The 12586-nt window shown below is 41.9% G+C and overlaps 1 protein-coding gene across 1 annotated transcript in view; it reads left to right on the top strand.

The window, feature by feature from the left end:
- Positions 1 to 12586, top strand: part of mdga2a (MAM domain containing glycosylphosphatidylinositol anchor 2a) — a 149656-nt gene that overhangs the window by 45201 nt on the left and 91869 nt on the right. Inside the window, exon 2 of the mRNA XM_071525021.1 lies at positions 11163 to 11302. Coding sequence (XP_071381122.1) covers positions 11163 to 11302 — 140 coding nt within the window. The remainder of the gene's footprint in view (positions 1 to 11162; positions 11303 to 12586) is intronic.

The raw sequence follows: 12586 nt of genomic DNA, 5'->3' as shown, positions 1-12586 counted from the left end.
CTTCTTCTTCTTCTTCTTCTTCTTCTTCTTCTTCTCTCCCTTTCTTTTTTCTTTTCCTCCTCTTCCTACTTCTCCTCCTCCTCCTTCTTCTTCTTCTTCTTCTTCTTCTTCTTCTTCTTCTTCTTCTTCTTCATTAGAGTATCCCCTAATGAGGCTTTAGGCCCTGCTTCATCTTCATCATTTCACTGATCTGTATTTAATATCAGATGGAATAAGCCTCCTCCCGATGACAAGACTCAGTGGAAAAAAAAATGAAACTCATTACTCTCAATAACTCTCAAACCAAATGAATTTATGCAAGACTGTACACAGTTTTGTGTTTTGCGAGATTATATGCCTGGTTAATTGGGTTTTGATTTTTGGTGAAGTGTCCCTTTAGCTAACCTGATCAAGAAAAGGCGCTTCCCAAGCCTCTGCTCCTGATATTGGAAGACCTGTGGCCCTCATATCCAGGAGCATGGATTGGTGAGAGATCTCTAAAACCCATTTCCTGCCTGGCTTAGAATAATGAGGTGTTAGAGCCTGCTGGCAGGGCTTAGCTGCACAGCTCCCCAATGGAAAAGTTATGGATGGTATACACTCTCTCTCACACACATACACACACACACTCACGCTCACTTTCACAAACACATACACACACACTCACAAAGACATGGACATATGCCCCCTGGAGGTGTTACGGATAGCCGCATATTGCAAAGCCAGCCAGCAGGCAGCACTGTCAGCCAGCCTGCGCTGTGGGCATTGATAGGACAATCAGTTCACTCTGGAGTTGCCACAGCCAATCATCAGACAGCTTCTTGGCGGGCTGCACCCAATCTTCTGAGGGTTGCCAGATACTCTATCCTCAGTGAGCTGTTCCTGGCTCAATACTAGCCAACCATAAAGAAAGCTGCTGCCTTGCTCCAGCCAATCGTGTGAGTGTTGGCCAGAGTTAGGCCTATCGACAGAGAACTGCTGCTTGGTTACAGCCAATCTGGGCTTTATCCTTCCCTACAGATGTCCGATTAGTGTTGTTTAGGGAAATCAAACTGCCACAACAGGCCCACTATGCCAATGTGGCACTGTAAATGGAAAGACTGGTAGAATGGGATAGGAAAAACCCACAGAGGCTTACTCAACTGTAACACTGTGATACTCTGGCTGTTATCCTGTGATACTCTGTGTGTGTGTGTGTGTTTGTGTGATTGTGTGGTTTACTGTGTTGTTGGTAGGCACAGTATAGCTTCATACCTCAGCTCAATGACCCGTCCTAGTAATTGGTACCATGAGATAGTAGGCCCCCTTGTTAACTGTTAAGGTCTTTGCTTAACGACATTGTAAATTTACCAGCACAGACTCGTAAAGGCCTACAAGTTTATTTCTCATAAACCTGCACTGGCTTGCAGGAACCTGTGTAGTACAAGGACATGTTCAATGAACTCTGTTGGTGTACAGTTTAATAGGCCTATAACACGCTGCCTGCGCCTTAAGTTGACAAAGGCATTAGAATGGAAAAAAAGTACAGGGAGTTTCAGCACTTCTCGAATTGTGTTTCCAGTAAAGGAAGTGCACCATTAGTTCGTAATGTATTTCAGTGTTTGTATGTGTGCTTATACAGTGTGTGTTCGTGTGTGTGCATGCATGCGTGTGTGCATGTTGTGTGTTATTCTACCAATCCATTGCCCTATCCTTGCACTCAGACCAGTCAATATCTCTTTGACATTGCATCGTTTACCATTAGCAATAGCAGAAAGCTCCAACAACACCTTAAATTCCTTCCCATGTGTCTGAGATTGGGTAGAAGAAAAGAAGTGAAATGATTTTCAAATAAATACACTCCATGTTCACTCCTTTTGCCTGTTCTTACAACATGTTTGAAGGCAAAGTAGTTTGTTTTATACAAAGCTTGTGTAGTTGAACAGATTTTTATTTTCTTACACAAGGTTTGATAATTTCATATGAAAAAACAAGTTGGGCTCAGTGTACTGTAAATGTTGAAAAAAAAAAGACAATTTCAGGTTACAATTTCACTCTATCATATCATGGTTGGAAAGCATAATGATTGAGGATCCTATTGTTCTATATGAGTGTAATTTTCTTATTGTTCACTCTAGCAATGCTGTTATGATGTTTATTGTTCTACATTAATTCATTCAAAACAGCATTTGATTATATGGTATCAAGATTTATTATATGATTATATGATATTATCTATTCAAATGTTGAATACAGTATGATTCAACAACACTGTTTTTATTACATCAGTCTCAGAAAAAATGTGTTTCCAAAACTGCTGCATTTGATATATTGGCACATAATTCTTGCATTGCTGACAAGCTGTTGTAAGTATGCCAATAAACTTTAAAGCCTACAAATACAGTTAGAAACATAGATTAAGGGAAGATGAACGACAGGAGACTTCAGGTTTACTATCAATGTGCTAATTTTTGCCATTCCTCTGTTCTACTCTACAGTTACTGGTGAAATTAGTTATATCAGACATTGCAATAGTTAGATTACTATAATACCAGACATGCTGGGAATTAAATAGACTTAGGATATATGCTAAAAGTGCTGCTGTAACATTATGATTGGACACAGAGCCTGTGGTGCCAAGATGGTGGAAGACAGATTAATCCTTGGGTACTGAAATGCACTGAAAAGTCACATGTATACATGTGCTGCACAGTGCTAGGTAGACGGATAGCAAAAATTCAATGCTACATGTGATTACTGCTGTTTTTGTGCTTACATTGTTCTGCAGCATGTGTGGGCAGTGAGCATAGCTGTGTTTTTTCAGTGGATTCTCCCTGGCAGAAGTAACGTGCGCTGTATGTTTCAGCACCACGGACAGAGACACAGCTATCACTCTGCTGCTTCACAAGCCAACTCCATCAAACCAAACACCTTATAGTGTTTTACATTTGGTTAGGGGGAAAAAATCCAAATATCTGCTCATTGGCTAAAGTAATAGATCATGTCATGGACTGTAGAAATGATGGAAAATCAGTTTTGCACGCTTCTGTGTCGCTTCCTCAAAATGCATGAACATGAGGCTAAGATCCATATAATCCATACAGCTATATACAGTCAAACTCCATAACCCCCTGCTGTAGAATGCCCTGGTGTGCTTAATGTGAGCAAAGAGGAATTTGTCCTCCAAACCACCCCAACCTCACCCTTCATAGTCATCTCTCTTTTCTCTCCCTCCATCTCAGCAGGGCTCTGGCAGGTTCACACTGGCCTAATTTCAGTGCAAAAAGATGACGAGAGGTGTGTGTGTGTGTGTGTGTTTTTGTATGATTGTGTGTCTGTGTGTGTGTGTGTTAATGTGTGTATTGCCAACCTATAAATAGCACCTCAGAGAGACACAGCTGTGCACGGTTGTTTTGTGGTCTTGTGGTGTTCTATGTTCGATTGAAAGGACAGACAAACAAACCCCTCTGCTGCGTTAATGAGCTAACACCAACTCAAGTGCTCAATTTATAACAGTAAGCATCAGTTTCTCCCCTTGTGCCACACAAAGACCACCTGACACATCCCTCTTGATTTAATAATGACTGTCTTCGTTTCTGCTGGCCTAGACAAATATGTTTTGTTTTTTTTGTGTGCGGTGCTGCAACCTCTGCACTGTATGAATGTCTGTGTTTTTCAGCCTACGGTACACACTGCATGATAGATGATCTGTGCTGATAGTGCGAAGCCGGATCCATACGCAGTCTCATTTACAATAACAGTGTGGGCCGAGGAGTGCATGCGAGCGCATTACGGTGTGTAATCGATACGCTCTGACAACCCGTGATGCAATAATATGCATGTGCTGCTGAACTGGCAAACCATTCAGGGCCTTACACACATGGATGGCCACATGGATGAGCTGCTTCTCAATTATACAGTAGGGAGGGCAAGAGGTAATGTAAGCTTACATTTCCTGAGCTGTAAGGTATCGGGAAAAGCAGAGAAAATAATAGAGTTCATTGTGTGACACTTTTTTGAAGCCTTTTCCAATGGACCATATTTACCCATTCTACTTGAACAACCAATGTACTTACAGTTGTACAATCAATTTATATAATCTGGATTGTTCTGCATCACCTGAAAGCACACAACCACTGCTGTCTTTAACCATGAATGCTCACAACACTCACATTTACAGTAAACAATATGGATATACTGCATACCGTATGCTTCTTCGTCTTGAGAAAGTATGAACAATAGGCGGTGGGATGAGTTGACTTGAGCAATGTTGCTGTTTTTTCAGAACCTGTCACCTTTTTTGAATTTGGGTTGCATCTAATTTGACTGCATTGCCTTGTTTAGGCAGCTTAATTATGCTGAACTTACTTCTGTGTTATTGCTATGCTCTTTTATGTTGGCATTGTGCAGTTTTATCATACAGCCGAAATGAGTCTCTCTCTCCTCAATCCCCTAATAAGCAACTAGAAGCTTATTTCCCCACAACGGTGGTCCTGGCATGGGAACGATAATGGCTTTGGTGGGATGACAGAAACAATTATTTTTTTTATTGTTATCGTATGCATATTGCATATGGTTCTCTCTCTCTGTTTCTCACACTCTCCCTCTTTTTCTCGCTCTATCTGGTTCTCCCATTCTGAGAGGTGATGAGGGAGCCAGAAAACTAGCAGGATACGGTTAGTAGTCCTCAGGGGTTGGTCTGAGGACATTAAGCCCACAGCGTCAACGAGCCCCAGCTGTTTGGGTTTTTTCACATTCATTTGTTTGTCAAATTTAGAGTCTCTCCCAATGCCAAGAACCCCCTCTGCCACTCAGGCACTCCAGAACCTTGGTGACAAGGCTGCTTTTAGCCAAATCCAATTTAATCTCCATTGGCGGTAGTGGATAAAGCTGTCTCCATCTCCCCCCACTGAGGCCAGGGAAGGCTAGGCACTCCTGTGGGAACTGCTTATTCAATACACAAGGACATAATGCACACTCAAACACAACTCCACACTCACACACACACATGCACGTACGCATGCATGTACACACTAAGGACAAATAAACAGCGACAATCTAACAGGCACGATTGTATGTGCAGAGGCACTCTCTCTCCCTCCCTCCCTCTCTCCCTCTCTCTCCCCCTTGTGTGTTTCTGCAGTGGGGGAAATGATGTCACTGTGTTGGAGGAAATAAGAGAGGCACATCTGAGACTCCTGCTTCTAGCCTCCGGCCCCTCCGCTTCCTTTTTTTTTTTTATCTTATAGCTGGCAGGAGGCTCTGTGTGTGTGTGTGTGTGTGTGTGTGTGTGCAGGTGGCTGGGTGGGGAAGGGGATGTGTGTGTGTGTGTGTGTGTGTGTGTGTGTGTGTGGGGGGGTGATATGACACTGTAGCCAGAGATACACATTCACCCTAAAACATGTCATAACCCACATTCATAACAGGTTCATGACACGGTTCATCGCACATTTTTACCTGAACGATCAACATTTGCTGCAGAAGAACTTCATTGCAGCTGCTTGTAATGCGATGAAACAACCGATTTCAGAATAACAATTCCCCGCACTAGCAGAAAATTTCAATTTAAGAAAATGCGACTGCAAAGATTCACTCAACATCTCGCCAATGACATTTCCCTCCACTGCTTTGCGATTGTGACATTAGTGTGTGAATGGCAGATGTGATTCTTAATTCCAATTCCTGTTCCCCAAATAAGACAACAAAACATTGGAAAGAACTAATTAAAATCTAAATGTGCCACCAGCAGAATTGTTTTTTCCAGCTCATTGCTCCCACATGACCTCTACTCTGCTGCTCAACATACATGACCACTCACTCATTAAACATCTTGTAATTTTGCTCAGTAGGGGTGTGACCTTGTAATTAGATGGGGACACTAAATGAAGCTGCTCTGGTGCAGTTGAATATAGATTAATTGGCCTTAAACATCTAGTTTTTTGTTTTTAAAAAAAATATTTTTAAAGAATGTCTCTCTAAGTGAATAGTACAAGCATAGAGGGTTGAGAGGACTGCTGGGGTAATTTTTTTTTCCATGTGCACTGAATTGAACATTGTATTGGTAGAAAATACTTTTTTGAAGAAGTAGGACAGTAGGTTTGAATTCCGCTATCAAGGTTACATACACAGCATGTGTAGTGAAGCCTTTGTCAATATTAAAAATGACTAGGTGAATGACAAATGTTTAGCAAAGCTGTTGTAAATGTTGATTTTTCACTCAGTGTGTTGTGAAACTTTTAAAACTACTATAAGCCCTGAGAGTTTAGCCTTAGCAATTCTACATGTATTATTATCAACAAATAGGCTTGGTTAGCCTGTTTGACAGTTTTATCTATCTTGATTTCTCCACAACTGGAGAAAACATAAAATTAAAACAAGTAAACAACAAAAGACATAATTTAGACCCACCTGGAAGTTTTGAATTAATGTTTAGGATAGTCATGTTCCCAATGTATAATCCGATATTGTAGCTCAGATGACGGACTTTGTGGGACATAGTTAAGATGGTAACGAATGTAACCAGCTGTGTCTGGCCTGCTGTTTTAGCGATGTATTCAGAGGCACTGCCTGTCACCATTATCCCCCCGACCAGGACATCTTTTATTTCAAGCCTGTCATCGCCATGACAACTCACTTCATACAACCTCAACCCACTATGCCTTGGCATAAATGCATCATTACCTGTAGTTAGGTATCTCTGCTGCATACAGCGTGAATGATTATTGACAATACAGTAGTAAGTGGCTTTTATGGAAACCGAACAAACAGGAAATTGTGGAGTAATGGCAATGATTTTAGTTTGTACTCTGGGCCAAGTGATTTGGGAGGGCAAGCTTTATGCGGCTGGCTATACAAGAATATCTGTGACTGCGAGAACATTATTGTCCCTATTATGTATATGCATATGAGAGGGTTATTTGCTTTTGTTGGTGTTTGCCTAAGCTCAGTGGTGTGTGTGTGTGCGAGGGAGTGAGTGTTAACGTGTTTGTGTGCAGTAGCTGCAGTAACAGTAGAAGATCATTAATTACGGGTGTTTCCCTACTTTCCTCCAGGACTGATAGTATGCTGCAGAGATACTGGCTTATTGGAGTAAATGGCATTAGTACTTTGTTCGGCCGGTGCCCTGGGGTCTTGTTTCTAAGCCTCCTTTGTTTTAAGTGGCAGCCTTGCGTGAAGCTCCCTTACACCAAGCCCATTTCTCAATCCCTTATCCCCCCCTATGGAATTCACCACCAGTGTATTCATCTCCTAATGGACAGAGAGAGAGAGAGAGGGGGAGAGAGAGAGAAAGGGAGAGAGGGAGAATAAGGAAAAGGGAGAGGACAGTCCGACCATGCTGATCAGTTAGCATCTCCCAGTTAACATCAATCTCGGTGGTCATCAATCTGCGTAGCATTTCGACAGGCGGCATAGGGACCAAAGGGCATTAAGCTAACAAGCGGAGGGAAGCATGAATGAGACAAACAACACGGTAGGTAGCAGGGAGGGACAAGTGGTTAGCGCGTGGCTAAGGAGACACAGTGGCTGAGACTCCCATCGCAGCGTTAGGGAGGAGTGTCGCTACGCTCATTAGCATCGCAGGCCGGGTGGAGGTGGAGAGCGTCGCTGTGAAACTCTGCTGCCGGGGCTCAGTCTGCCGAGAGAGAGGCCTGCACAGGAAGATACTCTTCCAACATGAAAGGCACATTACAGTCGGCAACTCCTTGCTTCACCCCCCCCCCCCCCCCCCCCCTCATCTCCACTCCTCTCGCTAATCAGATCCAGTATCCGCTCTCTAAAATCATCTCATCCCAAACCACTTCGCTAATCAGGCAACTTGAAGAGGAGTAAATGCTTAACAGATAATAATAATAATAATAATACATTATATTTGTATAGCGCTTTTTTTAGATACTCAAAGACGCTTTACATAGTAAACAACAAAACACATAACAGACAATATCATGAATAAGACAGAGAATAGAACATATCAAATAGTGAGAAAGAGAAAATAGTTAAAATAAAAGTCAAGGAGGCCAAAAGAGAGTTAGAGATTAAAAGCAGTTTTGAAAAGATGTGTTTTAAGTGATTTCTTGAATGTGGAGAGTGAGGAAGAGTCTCTGATGTCCTTTGGGAGGGAGCAAAGGGGGAAGGAGCAGCAATCGAGAAAGCCCTGTCCCCCCAGGTCCGGTGCTTGGTCCTGACGGGGGGGGGGGACAGGAGGTTGGCGTCAGCAGACTGGGGACTGTGGGTGGGAGTGTACCAGTGAAGGAGCTCAGTCAGATAGGGGGGAGCCAGGTTGTGAAAAGCTTTGTAGGTGATGAGGAGGAGTTTGAAGTGAATTCGCTCTGGGACAGGGAGCCAGTGGAGGTTTTGCAGGACGGTGGGTGATGTGGTCGCGGGTACGGGAGTGAGTGAGCAGATGAGCCGCAGAATTCTGGATGTGTTGAAGCTTTCGGAGGATTTTGGAGGATGTACCATAGAGGACGCTGTTGCAGTAATCCAGTTTGGAAGTGATGAATGCATGGATGAGTGTTTCTGCGGCTGAGAAGGAGAGGGATGGACGGCGATGGGCAATGTGTTTGAGGTGAAAGAAGGCTGTTTTGCTTATGTGATTGACATGTTGCTCAAAAGAGAGGGTTTGGTCAAAGATGATGCCAAGGTTGCGGATGTGAGGGGAAGTGAGCACAGTGGAGCTGTCAATGGTAAGGGAGAAGTGGTGGGTGGATTTGATGAGAGCTTTTGGGCCAATGGTGATGATTTCGGATTTGTCACAGTTCAGTTTGAGGAAGTTAGTTTGGAGTATAGGACTTTATTTCCATGATGCAGTTGGTCAGGGCTGAGTGAGTGGCAGTGGTGATTGCACTGGTGGAGATGTAGAGCTGGATGTCATCGACGTAGCAGCAAGTCCATGACGGCGGATTATGTGGCCAAGGGGGAGCATGTACAGGATGAAGAGGAGGGGGCCGAGCACTGAACCTTGGGGAACACCTTGGGGGAGGGGGAGCAGTGCTATAGTACTGTCAGGGGTCGGTTACACGCAAACCTTGTTTTCACAGCTGACTGGAACTGATACTTTTGGGCTGTTTACCTGAGTTGTCTCCTCCCTCCCTCCCTTTAAACCCCCGGGATGCGTTTCTCACTGTACATGGGGATGGGTTGAACCCTCAGTCCTCGCAGCCACAACTGGCTCCAACCAAGTGGAAGAGAAAAACACCACACACCTGTGCATTTATTACAGCAGTGGATAGACAACTGTGGGCAGTTTAGAGTGAAGAGTTTTTCAGCCCGTGATTAAATTGTAGTTTGTCTGTGGTACTGAATACTGTGTTTACTGTGAACTTTTTTTTTTTTTTAGCCCCCATGGTATTACTATTGGAATTCTGTGGTATCATTTTTTGATAGTAGCTGCAGGGTATTTTGATGTTCTGCTGATATTTGTTCTTTTTCATAAGGGGTGTTTGTCATTTGGGTATGATGGTAGACACAGGCTTCCTACTTAAAAAAATACTGTTCATATCAGCTTTTAGGTTGTAAGTACTGCTTGGGAACTTGGGGATTTATGCCCAAATTCTCTGACGTCCCATTGTGATGTAACCAACAAGGAAACATCTGCAGTCAAGTGTTAGAAGAATAATTATTCCATTTCAAGTAAAATGAACAAAATTAACTATTTCCATCATATCACATTTGTTCGTAAGTCTTAAATGCCAGGATGCCAGTTAAGTGTTAAGTGTGGAAAAAGCTCATTACAGTTAACCAAAATCTACCTAAAAACTCCAGTTATGTGTGTGATGGCTTCAAGCAAATTCAGACATGTGAACACTCCCAAATCATTGCATTGAACTGTCAAATCGCTCTGACAGTTTTTCCCATATGACGTGAAGAGAGGGAGGGAGAGAGAGCATGAGAGAGCAAGATAGAGAGACAGAGAGGGTATGAAAGACAGAACAAGCAAGCGAATGAGTGAGAGAGAACTAGAGAATTTGCTTGTTTTGCAGCTTACCATCAGTTGTTTACAGAGGGTCATGTACTTGACACTGCATTTGAATTGCTTGCTGTGCACACTCTAGCTAATTGAGTTAAGACTCATTTTGAGTGTCATTTTGATTCAGAGTGGAACAATATTGATTGTTCGCTGCCTCTACTGTAGCTATCTATTTTCCCTAAACGATAGATATCCTCTGAAAAGTTGATCAGGATTCTATAACATTCTTCCCAGGGCCAAGGTGCATGAGAAAATGTCTCCTGGTAGTGGGTTGCTGGGTCAAATATTGAATCAAAAGGACATAAATCGATGGAGAAAACAACATCTGTTCCCTCGACACCGCTCCCTTGACACTGTTTAGACTGATAACCTGTCTGGATGATAATACGCCTGGTATAGGGTCTGGTATAGGGTATAGGGCCAGTCAATATATTTATCTACCTCTGTTTCGGTAAATCAGAGGTAATAGCTATTTGTTGGGGGGTATTGTATTTCTTTGTTTCTTACAATACTCTGATTACTCTTTTGTGGTAACTAGTAACTTTACATGTAGGTTTTTCAATTCTTGTAATCTGCTATAAGTCACTTTTTAAAATTAGAATGTCATTATTTTTCTTTGATATTTTTCCATTTTTGTTGGTGCAGATTAAAGAAAAACACAAAAAAGAAAAAGAAAACCTGGGTAATTTCCTGCAGATAACACTGATATTTCAAAAAACTATCTATGTATGTATGTATGATACTGTTAAAATAAAGTTAAAAGCAGCAAAAAAAACAAAAAAAAAACAGTCTTGCACTGCATTTTAAAACAATGATAGACAACACGTTTGGCAGCACAGGCCATATTGTTTTTGAAGTGGCTAACACAAAAGTACATTACAGGTTACTTTTAATAAAGAGCAACATTGTAATGCAACTAGTTACTTTTTATGGTAGGTAATGAAGTAAATTAATTAATTACTTTCCCCAACAGCACTTTTGATATACCAACAGTGTTTACAAAGCTAAACCAACGTGAATGTTGTAGAAGCAAAACAGGTGTCGAGTCGTTGAACCAGTACCTCTGATTAGTTGTGCGCTGTGTTGTAAAAGCTGCAGTACAACACAAAGCTTTGTATGAGAGCTGTTTTAAGTGAGACAGCCTCTCAATCAATGCACCATCTGTCGTGCCAAACTACTCATTCCTTCAGAAATGACCAGAATGTTAACACGCTTTGTGCTTTTTTTTCCTCCACAGCGCCCCCGACTGTCCGCATTGTACACTCAGGTCACGCCTGTAATGTTGAGGAGGAGAGGCACACGGAGAGGGTCTACACCATCCGAGAGGGAGAGACCCTGGAGCTCACCTGTCTAGTGACGGGGCATCCCCGGCCACAGGTGAGGCCTGCAACCACTGCAGTATGAAGACATTTTATATCCTATTCGTCTGCTCTTATCATGACAACATGGGCAAAAAGGGATATGGAAGGGGATCATGAGAGAAGATGCTAATGTCGTGGTCCATTTCTCTTCATCTCTATATCTATATCTATCTCTATGTCTATATCTATATCTATATCTCTCTTTTAAGGATGGGACAATATATCAAAATTCAATATATCACAATACAAAAATGTGACAATACGTAGGGCAGAAAAGTAAGTAAGTAAGTAAAGTAATAAGTTCTCCATCCAAATTATACTATTTAGACTTTGTAATTTTTAAATTGTTGTTTACATTCTAGCAAGCCAATGCCATCACTAGAAAGGTTTGTGGCTCAGAAATAAACAGAACACTGTCATTGAATTTTTATTTATTATTAAATCTTATTGTTGTTGTATCGAATCGTGAACCCCGTATCGTGTATCGAATCATATCGTGAGATAAGCATATCGTCCCATCCCTAATCTCTTTTGTACTTTCTCTCACTCTCTCTCTCTCTCTCTCTGTCTGTCTGTCTCTCTATCTCTCTCTCATTCTCTCTCCCTTTCTCTCTCTCTTTCACTATCCCTCTCTTAATTCTCTCTTCTCTCTCACTCTTAATTTTGTATGAACGTCATTGAGTGGCACACCACGTACCTCTGCACTAAATCAGCTTAAAAGTTTAATCCTTCAATTATTGATGGTTTAGGTTGCATTGTGCACCTGCATATTGATAATGAAAGCTGCCAAGTCTAATGAGAATGTGGAAACAAAACAGCCATAATATCTGCCAAAACAAAATATAATGAATAGGAGAGAAACATGCCACCGTAGAGAGAAGGACTCCTGGTTGTGTAAATGCACAAGAGAGAGAGCAGAAAAGCATCCGGAGAGAAGCTTTTTCCAAAACTTTCACTTTCATTTAGTGTTGTGATCTGAAGTAATTAAAGTCTCCTTCCATTTACGAAGGTAAAAAACTTTTGATTTGTTCTTGTCGTGCTTCCATCTTGTTGCCTTTCCCATCCACCGAGAGAACAGAACAAAAACAAGATTGCATCTACTCACGGAAATGGAATACCAAATAACTTGATCCACGCAGGTATAAATGTCAGCTCTGCCACAAATTAGTTAACCGTCACATTTTGTTCTTGTATTAATCTAAGCAGGATTTGCACACGCTAACCTTTTGAACATTTGTTGAACGTTGTTTCCAATTTGTTTGATAACACAAATTAAATGGAATTCAGCAGTATCTCAGCA

Source organism: Centroberyx affinis, unplaced genomic scaffold (assembly GCF_046629955.1).
Source record: "Centroberyx affinis isolate AG114_WGS23_722 - 3 ecotype Tasmania unplaced genomic scaffold, CSIRO-AGI_Caff_v1 ptg001256l_1, whole genome shotgun sequence".
NCBI lineage: Eukaryota > Metazoa > Chordata > Actinopteri > Beryciformes > Berycidae > Centroberyx > Centroberyx affinis.
The sequence above is the reverse complement of the archived record's forward strand: the minus strand, read 5'-3'. Positions and strand labels throughout refer to the sequence as shown.